We start from the raw sequence: 13,150 nt of genomic DNA on the forward strand, positions 1-13,150 counted from the left end.
ACTCTAATGTGGTCAGAGAATATACTCTGATTTCAATCTTTTGACTTAAGACTGTCTTATGTTTTATACATGTTTTGCCTTGGAGAAGGTTCCACGTGTATTTGAAAGAATGTGTATTCTACAGCTGTTGTGTAGTGTTCTATAAATGTCAACTATTAATAGTTGAAGGTAGTTGACAGTGTCATTGAAATCTTCTAGATCTGTGCTGCTCAATATTGTAGCTACCAGTCACACATGTGGCTACTGAGCACCTAAAATGTGGCTTGCTGCTTAAAAAGAATTTGGTGAAAAAAAAATTTTAACTAACATTATGGAACTAGTTGTAAATGGAGTGAACAGTGGCCCACTAACCATTTAAGGGAACAAGGATAATGCCATATGCTGCAGTGACATGGTATGGTGTCCAAGAATAAGCTTTTGGCTGCCTCCAGAATTCCTAGCATAAAGGAAAACAATATAACAGACCACGATAGCCCTAAAAATAATGCAAAGAGAAAAGAAGTCTCTCCAAAATATTATTTCTATAGCCCCATGTTTATAACATACCTAAAGATATTTAATTCTAAAAAGGGATAAAAAATAGTCTAATCATGACCCTAACATTTAACAGTCACTGAAAATGTATAATATATATTAATAAAAGCAGTGAGGCAATATTATGTGACAGTATTACATACTTATAGTGTCACAATTTAAATTTAATTAAAAGTTCAGTTCCTCAAGTTGCACTATATTCACATTTCAATAGCCACATGCGGATATCAAACATTTCCATCATTGCAGGAAGTTCTACTGGATAGCACTGCAATGTCCAGTAAAGTGGCAATGGCATAAAACAGTTAAACCAATGTGGAATGTAGACAAACCCACAGACTCATCAATTAATCTATAGGGCATTTACTATGTGCCTGCAACATATAACAAAGCATCCTCTAGAACTGTGGTCCCCAACTCCCGGGCTGCAGACTAGTATAGTACCCTGTCCGTGGAAAAATTGTTTTCCATGAAACTGGTCCTTGGAGTCAAAGAGGTTGGAGACCACTGCTCTAGAATATTAAGAAATCAAGTTACATATTCTTCTGCAGTAGACTGTGTATTCTTGAACATATCACTTGTTATATGCCTCCATTACCTTGTATCAAATATGAAAAACTAACGTGGTATTTACTTCACATCACGAAGACAGTGTGCCGATTTGTGTTCTGATAATACCAATAACCTGTAGAAAACAACAAACTCACCAGGCTCTCAAACAATGCAAGCATTGACATGGGTGATAAAATCTTGCTTTCAGATTTTATGAAGACTTTCAGAAGCTGTAAAAGTTCTCCTGTCTGTTGTAAAAATGCCATTTTGCACTAAAACAAATTAGAGATGACAGACAACTCTGTCCAGTTTTATATTGAGCTGGGTGATCCTCTTGGGCTTTGTGAAACAAAAGCAGCACAGAAAAAAACCCTTAAAACATACAGATGGCAGCAGGAATAATAAAGATAATTCCTACTGTTTCAAATGCTTCATGAGTCATGTTATCGTTCGTGAAGAAAATTAAAAATAGGTGGTACTAACAAAGCTAAAGAGCAGATGATATCAAGGAATGTGGGTGGGTCAGCGTTTCAGTTGCTCACTTGGTACACTCATCCATTCTCTGCATTCTCCATCCTACCACTCATAGAAGTAGTTAAAAAATTCATCCCACAATTCTGTGCTTTCTTAATATGGTTTCCAAGAAATGGAAAGATAAACAGTCACCATAATCAAACCAGACTTAATTATACATATAACTTTTTTAAAAAGGATGAGAATTTATAACTAAGACCCCAAAAGCAAATATAGCAACAACAAAAATAAATGGGACTTAATTAAACTATAAAGTTTCTGCACAGCAAAGGACATAATCAACAGATTAAATAGCCAACCACGGGAGAAGATGTTCGCAAACTATAGATCTGACAAAGGACTAATATCCAGAATCTACAAAGAATTCAATCAGGAAAAAAAAAAAAAATCAAAAAGTGGGTGAAAGACATGAACAGATTTTTTTCCAAAGAAGATAAACAAATGGCCAAGAAACATGAAAATATGTTCAACATCACTAATCATCATAGAAATGCAAATTAAAACCACAATGAGGTACTACTTTACCCCTGTCAGAATGATCATTATTAAAAAGTCAAAAAGATAGATGTCGGCAAGGATGCGGTGAAAAGGGAAGGCTTACACAATGTGGGTAGGACTGTAAACTAGTCAACCACTATGGAAAACAGCATGGAGATTCCTCAAACAAATAAAAGTAGACCTGCCATTCAATCCAGTAATCCCACTACTGAGTATCCAAAGGGAAAGTTGTTATTTTATAAAAGGGACACTTGCACCTGAATATTTATTGCAGCACAATTCAAGATTACAAAGACATGGAATCAACCTAGGTGCCCATCAACTGATGAGTAGATAAGGAAAATGTGGTGTGTATGCGTGTGTGTATATACACATATATACACATATGCACATGTGTGCGCGCGCGCGTCCCCCCCCCCCTGGAGTACTACTCAGCCATAAAAACGAATTAAATAATGTCTTTTGCAGAAATTTGAACAGAACTGGAGACCTGAAGTATCTCAGGCATGGAAAAACAAATACCACATGTTCTCACTTATATGTGGGAGCTAAACAAAAGGTATATATGGTCATAAAGTGGTGTAATGCACACTGAAAACTAAGAAGGTGGGAGGGTGGGGGGTGATGGATTAAATCTACTTATCAGGTACAATTTACACTATTCTGGTGAAGGGTACGCTGAAAGCCCTGACTGCAACATAATACAATTCATCCATGTAACAAAAAACACTTGTGCCCCCCCTAAATCTGCTGGAAAAAAAAAAAGTGGTGGGAATCCATATTTTACATACTGTTTTTCAAGTTAGGTTTGTCACATAAAATATCCTGTATCTTTTTCCATGCCAGACGTATTGATCTCTCTCATTAACAGGTACACAGCATTGCATTGAATGAACTTATTCATTTATAAGCCCCTACTGATGAACATTGCTATTCCTTCCTAATTTTAACTGTTATAATGATATAAATGAATATCTTACTGCACAAATCTTTACAAGCTTTTAAGTTTCTCTATGAGAAATTCCTATAAATAAACTGCTGAGTCAAAGCATATTTACATGCAAAATTCTGACAGTTACCCTCAAATTTCCTCTAAAACATTTCATATAATTTACAACCCCACTGACAGCAGGTAACAGAACTAATTTTCTCATTCTCACCTCAAACAGTGGACATTTCTTTTTAGCCTTTGTCAATCTCACTGGCCTCAGACCTCTCCCCTCAAAAGATAGTTCATAATTCATTTATTTGCCTTTATTTCACTATTAGAAAGGTTGAACAACTTTTCATACCTTACTGGCTACTTATTTTTCTTTTGTTATTTCCCTGTCTATGTCCTTCATTTTTCTATAGTTTTTTTTTCCTTGAAGGATTAATTATCAGGGAAATTAGCCATTTTTCTTTCATACATCTTGAAATTATTTTTCTTCAATCTGTTTTCTTACTAATGTTTCTACTGTACAGAATTTTCTGACCTTGTATGCAAATGTATTTATCAACTTTTTAAAATCTGTTTAATGACTCTAGTTTTTGTGCTGTTGTCTGAATGGAATCTGCCAGTGAACCTGTTCCATGCATGGCTTTCACAGCACCATTTCCTGTATTTTCTCTTCTGATTTAAAAAGACCTTCTATGTTATTTACTAAATAAATTACTCCATACTTTTGGCTTTGTTTCCTAAAAATTCCATACTTTTCTGACTTATTATTTTCTTCTTCCATTTAAAACAAGTCTTCCCTTAAATTGACTTTCCAACAGGCCCCTTGTGATAGAGACTATGAGAACTAGGAGAATGGTGGTCACACAGAGCCCCGGTGGTATGAAAGAGGGCACACAACCCAGCTCAGGCTTCAGAGGGCGCTTTCCAGGAGTGATACCTTTCTAAGCTGAGACTTGAGGATAAGTTAAGAGTCGATCCTGTTAAGGGAAGGAAGGCATTATAGGCAGTGGAAGTTCTGCTATGTAAAAATTAATTTGTTCTGCACCAAGAGTTTCAGCACACCAAGTGGGACAACAGTAATGGGAGTGTGCTGCTAATGAGGTAGTGGTTAAGAGTGTGAACCTCATAATTCCACTCTGTTCCCTGGCTACAAGCATGGGCAGCTGAGTGGGCCTATCCACAGGTGAAACTATTCACATAAATCTGCTCCACACTACCAGGAAAATAGCACCAGGGCACGTACTCTACTAGGGATCCATATTAGCAATGCTGTGCTAGGGATAAATAGCATCACCATAACACCTACAACTTATTGAGCACTTACTATGTCCAAAGCATAGCACCTTTCATAAAGTAACTCTAATCCCTGCATCTGCCTGCCAGTTCTTTCCCTCATCCTAGGGCTATTATGTTTACTTTGTGCCTAAGGTTGTGGAATAGAAAAGTCTGAGCACACACCACTAATGTATTTTAAGAAAAGCAAAAAACTATAACCCTTCAAACAAGCAATTGAGGGCCTGAAAATTACTCAACTCTTTGAATCAGTTATTGCATTTCAAGGAATCTATACTAAGGAAATGGAACAGAGATGATGAAAGATTTATGTTTGAAGGTGCTGATCACAAAATCAGTAATGGAAAAAAATTTAATGTTCAATAGAATAATTATGATGGTATATTGCTATGAAGGACATTAAAATATTTTATAGGCCAAGATATGAGTATGTCCTTATGAGGCTGGGTTTTTAAAAAAGCAAAATAACAAACTATATATATATATATATATATATGGTTGTAAAAACATGGGTCAAATCTATTTCCTTCTTTATGTGTTTCTGTGCTTTACAAGATTTCCGTAATAATCACATATACCTTTATAATCAGAAAAAAAAGGCACCAATCAATTAAAATTACTCATGTTCCCCTTTTGAGGCTCACATTCCACTATAAAAAATACATAGTTCCCCAAAAGTATCTAGAGTTCTTAGGTCCCTTGAGACAGATTATATTTTTCTGGGTTCCTTAAATCTCAGGGTGGGGGTGCGGTGGAATAAGCACTGGTCTTCAGGGCAGTGGTAGGAAACCTCCGTGCATGATTTGGGCACAGGTTGCTGTAGAAGAGTTAAGGCAGTGGGACATTTCAGGTAAGTACATAAGAGACAGATGTGCCTGGGGGAGCAAGCAAAGCAATTTTTCCACCCTCACAGTGTATTTGCTAAAGCTCAGTTTTGTTTTGTTTTGTTTTAAAGTGAGAAGCCTGGTTAATTACATACTTAAGTAGAGATGGCTACAGAACTAAGCATCTCTTGGATTAGGATACTAAGAATTACTAGCCATCAAATTTTTCTCCCTTAAATTCTTTAGGCATACAAGGGTATGATGTTTATACGCAAATAAGATATGAAAAAAAACTGGTCCTTACCAGGATGGTTCTTTTACCTTATGTTGGAATATTTAGGACATGAGAAAATATAGTGAAAACATACTCCATTGGCAAGAATGAAGGTTAAGTCATTAATAGAAACAAGGCATTATTCAGTTCCCTCACTTGTAAAATGGAAATAAGGCTTATATACTACTTGGTTGTACAGATTAAGTAAGATAAATGTGAAAGCACCAGATATAGACAACACAGCTTAGCATATGATATTTACTAGCTTCCTGTTTCTTCATTGCAATGAGTGATTTTGCACTTAATCTTACTATGTATTAAACTCAACTACAGAATCTGACCACAAGAGCCCGAGGGATTACGAAACTAGGAATAGGGCACTCCTAACAACATCCACTTCTTCTGCACAGAAAATAGAAAAATTCATTTTTATTTAAAAGATAGTAAATAAACAGAAAAACAAAAAGGATAGTTGTATAATGTTTCCCCCCCTCACCAGAGTTACTGAATGATCCTAACTTTGGAGAAAAATAAATAAATTTTATAGCTGCAACGAAATAAGCAATATTCTGTGTACCGACATGAAAAGATGTTCAGGTATGTTAAATACAAAAGACCTCCAAAAAACTCTGCAAAATAGTATGTATTGTGTGATCCCATTTTGGCATAGAATAAACATAGCATATTGAGTACTATATCTCATAACAAAGGAACCTTTATATGGTAGAATTGTGATTTTCCTTTCTCTGTAATGCTTGAACTAAAAACACTTTTAATATTTCAAATGTCATATGTGTAATATTTAGCTTTCTAAAAAAAAAATGCATTTTACAATTGTGGTCTTGCCAATGTAAAAATTCAAAATACTCCAAACTGGGAGGCTGTGTACAGGCTGGGGGCACTGCCTCTCTGGGCTCAATCCCAGCCCTTTGTTCACTATAGCACATATGACCCTCCCAAGATATGTCTCAATCCGTATAACAAAATGGGATGCTTTTGGATACTGTTACACATGCACACATGCACTATATAAAAATATAGCTCAAATCAGGAAATGAATTTAAGAATTAGCATAGCCCAGGATTAAGTTAACTACAACTGAGCCTTAGTTTCGTCATCTTTAAAATAGGTCAATAATTCATGGGGTTGTGGCAGGGAACAAAAGATAGTAAATGTGAAAATCTTTTGTAAATTCTAAAAGGTATGATGGCAAGAGTAGCCAGAGATACTGACTGAAAACAAGTTATATTTTCTTAGCAGATACACATTTGTTGGTGGAAATACTATTAATAAACTGCATGGGATGGGAGTTGAGACCCCTCTTGAAGGACATAATCAAAAAGTAGTAAGATTGACAAACTTTTGTCTAATGATGGGGAATCAGCTACCAGTAGGGCTTTTGTTCTGCTGAATTCAGTACACAGAACTGAATTCTCAAGACAATAGATTTTTATAGGCCACAGTGACTGACAACCAAAAGGATACTAGAGGGAGAACAGAAGTATCTAAAGGATATTTTTTGGATGTTCCCTTTGAAATCCGCAATAACCTCTAAATGTCTTCCTCATCCTTTATCCCACACCTCTCAATTTGTTTAGCGCCAGTATTCCTGTTTCCTGGTAAAAGTGTAATCATAGATTCTTAAAACCCATCAGTGAGTAATGCAGCATCAGTCCTGAAAATGTACTTATAAAAAGAATATCCATATGCTCATAAAATTTGCCTTTCTTTTTAATCCACACTTGAAAATCACAGGCTCCTAAACCAACAGGCACATTTCCCCAGGTATTCTTAGATCATCTACCTAATCCCATTCCCCCACCAATCATGAACTGGTAACTAACTTCTTCCCAGTTTTTAATTGAAACAATACTTCAACCTATCAGTTATCTATTGGGTAGCAGTGCCATTTTTGGTGTCAGGTAAATGTGCAATCAGAAAATTATGTTCCTGTTAAAAGACCTGTAATTTTAAAATGTCCAACAGTTTAAACAGTTTAAGATTGTGTTGGGGATAATGCTTAGTATCATTACTCTTCTTTATCCATTACGGAGGCATACAAGTTAAAAGGCAGATGAGAAAGGAGAGAAGAAAGTGGGTACTGTTTAGGACTGGGGGCAAAGTGGGAGATGAGGAAAGGATGATGTGGGTGAGGATACCAAAGTTAAAAGGAAGTATTCCCACTGAATGACAAAAAAGTAATGACTTTAGATATTTTTCAACCACTCTATCTGTCAAACTCATATTATCCACAAAAGCATATATAAAGACACATGTTCCTTTCTTAGGAATCAGAGGAACTAATTATTGTGAGATAGATTTCTTTAGTATCTAATTTTCCTTGAACTGCTAAACCACTAAAAACCTTTATGTTAAGATAGTCTGTTAATGAAAACTGAAAAAATACATTCGTATTTACAAGAACTTTGATATGCATTATCACTGATAGAACAAAACCAGAATTCATGCCTTCACAGAACTACATTCTGGATGCAGACATCTTCTTAAATAAATAACATTACATACCATGCTTAGTGCCATGAAAAAAATCAATCGAGTTGTTGTGACGGCAAATAATGGGGGGAGATGGAGTTGGGAAACTACCTTAACAAGAGACATTAGGAAAGGCCTCACTGAGGAAGTGACACTGAAGATGAGAGGTGAGAGACAAGGTGCCAATCAAGAGGAAACGTGTTACAGGCAGAGGCAACAGCAAGGAAAAAAGATGGAAAAAGTTTCACATGTTTGAAGAGTGGAGAGAAGGCCTGTGACTGTGGAACATGAGTTTATTTTTTGAGTACTTAATAATATCTGCTAGACATCATGCACTTTAAATGCATGCTCTTAGGTAACCACCACTAAAAACCTATGAAGTTAAATACCCCACTATTTTCAAAATGAAATAAACAAGCATAGGAGAGGTTTAGAAACTTGCTCAAAAATCACACAGCCAGTTTTGAAGCTTGGATTCCATTCCATGCAGCATAATCCAAAGCCCACATTTTTAACCTTACAGCCAAAGTTAGAGAGGTAAGCAGAGCCAAATCACATGGGGCTTCATATGCTACGGTAAGGAGCTTGAATTTTATTTTAAATGCACTTGAAAGCCATTGAACGTTTTAAGCAAAAAAAGTGACATTATTTGACTAACATTTTTTCTACTGTGGCTGCTGTGTGGAGGCCAGAGGCAGGGTGGGGAAAAGCTGTCCGAGTGAAAGGAGATCACTAGTAAGGAGAGAAATGATGATAGTCTGAACTAGAAGTGGACAGATTCAAAATATATTTTGGCATCAGACTATATGAGACTTGCTGTTTATTTGGACAGAGAGAATAAGAGAAGAGGAACAATCTAGGATAACTCCCAGGTTTCCAGCTTTAGTAAAAAAAAATGAAAAATGAATCATGATGGCTAATACTGAAATAGTCCAAAAACAGACTGAGATTGGGAAGAAGGGATAGATTCATTTCAAGCATTCAGTAAATTTTTATTGAGCTTCTATTATATGAGGATACAGTGTCCAAAACAGATAAAGTCTTTTTTTCTGGGGGGGGGGGGAGGGGGACAAGAGTCTCGCTCTGTCACCCGGCTAGAGTGTTGTGTCAGCCTAGCTCACAGCAACCTCAAACTCCTGGGCTCAAGCAATCCTACTACTGCCTCAGTCTCCCAAGTAGCTGGGACTACAGGCACGTGCCACCACATCTGACTAATTTCTATTTTTAGTAGAGACAGGGTCTCCCTCTTGCTTAGGCTGGCCTTGAACTCCTGACCTCAAGGGATCCTCCCGCCTCAGCCTCCCTGAGTACTAGGATTACAGGTGTGAGCCAACACGCCTAGTAAAACAGATAAAGTCTTGCCCTCAAAGTTTATATCATTGGTCATAATGTATGAACAGAGCCCTAAAGGAAACAAAGGAGGCAGTTCTTAAGATTTCTGGGAGAAAAAGAGTTCCTAGCTATCTGAATATGATTTGTAAAGGCCCTGAAGGTCTGTTCTTGGTATGTTTGAGGACTGACAGGAAGGCTAGGGTGTTACAGAATATGTAAGGAAGAAAATAGATTAGGTCAGAGGAAGAACAGATAATATAGGACTTTGGTTAAGGGCTCTGGCTTTTACTTTAGGAAAACTGAAAAATTTGAACAGAGGAATGGAGGAGTGGCATTACTCTGACTGCAATACGGAAATTATACTAAAAGGGAAGTAAGGGTGGAAGCAAGGACACAAGAGACAATAATCCTGTTAGATCATACCAGGTGATGGTCAAAGGGTCAGATTTAGGATAGGTTTTGAAGAGTAGATGGGATTTGTTGATGGGATTAGTTAGATAAGGGTGGCTTAAGAGAGGAGTCAAGGAGTATTGAAAGGTTTTTTGGCCTGAACCAAAGGAAGAGAGATTGCCATTTACTGATTTGGTATGAACACGAGAGGAACAGATTCATGATGGAAAATAAGGAGTTCAATTTGCCATGTTAAATGGGGACACCTATTGCAAATTTAAATACAGATGTTGAATAGGCAGCTATTTTCTGGACTTCAGAGAGGTCTGTCTGGGTTAGAGATACAAGTTTGGCAGTCTTCAGCATATAGATGGCATTTAAATCACAGGAATGAATCTAGAAAAAAGTATGGACAGAGAAGAAGGTCCAGAACTGAACTCTTGATAAACTCCATCAGTTAGACATTTCCATCACATACGTAGTATTCTTATAACAACTGGTTTAATTCTTAAAGCTATCATTTATTACGCCAGCAGTTTCTAAGGTCATCAAGAGCATCAATAAGGCACAGCAATGAACTAAAAAGATTTTGTCCCCCAAGTCTCCTCAAAAGAGAAAGAACATTTACCATTACAAGAATACTAGGAACTCAAAACATTCCCGAATATAGACACCGTACTGGCTAGCAGTTAAGCGCATAGGTATATAAATCCATGCCGTCTGGATTTTAATTCTGGTTCTTACACTTACTATAATAACGTTGTAACCTAGGACGAGGCACTGTACCGTTTACTCAGTAGTAAGTTGGGGATAAGTTATTGGGTTGTTGTAAATGAATTAATACCTGAACTTTGGTGCTCAAAAAGTTAGCTATCTTACTATTGTTGATACTAAGTTGTTGAAAAGAAGTTGGGAGGGGAAGATCCTGCGGCTAATCACACTAATCTTCCAAGTCTCTCATCCAAGGGCCTGTGGCTCTCTGTTTAGATTTGAAAACGAAACCAAGACACGTTCCTAAATGCAATTTTCTTAACTAAGGCTTGCAGCTCCAACTCTGAATTTTAACAGAGCCAAAACACAGTCTCAAATTCCTTAAAATCCAAAAAAATCTCTGGAGGCAGGGAAGGAAAAAGGAAGCAACCAGCAAGTCCTAGTTCACACATTAGAGTAACCAAGTCTGGTAACAAAGTCCATCTGTGACACAGACTACCAAACCCAAATCCCTCTTAAAAAGTTATTTGATTTTCTTCTATTCTCTCCTCCAGAGAATGTCTATGGATGTGCTTTCGAAAACAGAAAGCCAAGCTTTTAAATTAATTATAGCATATAAAGCAAAGAGCTGAGAATCCAACTCTATGGCAGCAACAGGGGAAAACTTCTCCAGAAGAGTCACCACCTATTCTTTTTTCCCTACTACTCAAGAGCACCGTGGGGTCAAACTCTTCTCGAATGGGTGAGGGGAGAAACAGCGACCTTCCCTCATCTGGCCCCCACCCTGTCCTCTGGCAGTAAAGCGCCAGGGCCCGGCAGCTACCCTCCCTCTCTCACCCTCCTTTCGCCAGGATCCGGGGCTCGGACAGGGAGCCCCAGGTTCCAGCCTTTGGTCGCCTGGCTGGAGAAGACACCAAAGAAGAAACAATAGAACCGTGGCGGCCGCCGTACCTCTCCCGGTCGCGACCGTCGAAGTAGACGAAATCGCCGTTCTGGACGCACTTGGCGCAGGTCAGCCGGCGACGGGTGGTGTTGCACAGCGGACAGCGCTCGACAGCCACGTACAGCCCCTCCGCATCGTCCACGGAGTCCACCAGGTCCCGGGAGAGTGGCTGAGGCCCGCAGCCAGGAGCCTCCGGTGCCCGGGCTCCCTTCCCACTGGGAGACGCCATGATGGTTTGAGAGCAGAGCCAGTCACGTGGGATTTTGTTTTTAACCAGGTGCATTCTGGGCAAGGAGGAGGGGCATGGGGAGGCGCCGGGAGGACGGGCGAGGATCCAGGCCAGCCCCCAGCCCAGCCTCGCGGAGCTGTCTGCGGCGGCTGGAGCCTGGTCCGCGCTTAGCCGCTCTTCTTCTCTGCTGAGGGGCTGCCGGTCCGGAAGGAGGGAAAATTATTAGAGGGGCAAGTCCAACAAACAAAATATCATCTGCTGGATCAGGCCAAGGATACGAGTTAAAGCCTCAAAGTTGTGCAAAAAAATAGTATTACCACGCCTTAAGGATTCTGGGAAAACGTAATGGTAACAGAATAAACGAAGGTATTTAATTCGCTATGGGTGCTTTTAAATTTGTCTAAATCGACAACAAAGTTGGGTGGGGCTGTGGCTTGGAACTAGGTTGAATTTTGACCCACCCGCCTACTTAATAGCTGTGTGCCTTAGGACAAGTTCCTTAACCTCCCTGTGCCTATTTTCTCGTGTTAAATGGACATAATTGCAGTACCCACCTGCTGCTGTGAAGATTAATAAGTAAATGCGTTCGACAGTATTCTGATAATACTTCAATAACCAGTGAAAAACGTACAAAAATCAAAGTTGTATCTTGACGAAAAGTTAATTTTAATTAAGTGATCAACCTGCCTTCTCTACCCTGGGCCATGATCTAAGAAAATCTGGCCTACATAGTAGATGATTAGGAAGTCCCTTCAAGTTTCTTGGGGGGGGGGGGGCACGGTAAATAAGGGGATGGGTCAGGAAGAGTATCAGTAATTAGCGTTTGAATATATCTCTAAACCAGGGAGTCCCCAACCTCTGAGTTGTGTAATCATTTCCTTATATATTACTATGTAATAGAAATAAAGTGCACAATAAATGTGATGCGCTTGAATCATCCTGAACCCCCACCCCACCCCGTCCGTGGAAAAATTGTCTTCCATGAAAACCGTCCCTGGTGCCAAAAAGGCTGGAGACCGCTGCTCTAAACTACAGAAGGAAAAGACGAAAAGTGGGTTTGTGTGTAGGTCAAATTATCTAGACTGATGATTCTCAAGGATTATTTCAGTAGGCTATCCCTTGATCACTGCCCTGAATAGTCTCTCTAGCCAAATTTCAATTTCCAAACCCAAGAGATAGAACTGTCTACTAGGTATCAAGTGATGTTCTGCCACTGCAAACTCAGCATGTCAGAAACTGAACTCTACCTCCCCAGGAACCTGATTCTTACCTTGGTGAAGGACACAGTCACTTACCACTTGGGGCCAAGAGCCATGAGTTATGTTAGTCCCCCTCTCCCTCTGTTAAACTCCACAGCATCATCAGATGCTGATGATTCTACAACCTAATTAGGTCTTCATTCTGAGTCCTTTGTTCCTCCATCTTGTTAGTCTTAACCCGTTTTGTTTTAATACAATTATGTAGGATTATAAAAGTAAGCAAAAGCAAAAAATTTCCTATGTTGTTTTCAAAATAGAGTTTACACTCTTCTTGAATGGTTCCTGAAAGTTTAAGATTTTTAAGTGAGAAATCTTTTTCTCTGATCATTTCAAAAGGATTTTTA

The 13,150-nt window shown here is 38.7% G+C and overlaps 1 protein-coding gene across 1 annotated transcript in view; it reads right to left on the bottom strand.

The window, feature by feature from the left end:
- Positions 1-11,547, bottom strand: part of ATG14 (autophagy related 14) — a 33,534-nt gene extending 21,987 nt beyond the window's left edge. The window contains exon 1 of the mRNA XM_069464971.1: positions 11,327-11,547. Coding sequence (XP_069321072.1) covers positions 11,327-11,547 — 221 coding nt within the window. The remainder of the gene's footprint in view (positions 1-11,326) is intronic.
- Positions 11,548-13,150: the final 1,603 nt, after the last annotated feature.

Source organism: Eulemur rufifrons, chromosome 2 (genome assembly GCF_041146395.1).
Source record: "Eulemur rufifrons isolate Redbay chromosome 2, OSU_ERuf_1, whole genome shotgun sequence".
NCBI classification, from domain to species: Eukaryota; Metazoa; Chordata; class Mammalia; order Primates; family Lemuridae; genus Eulemur; species Eulemur rufifrons.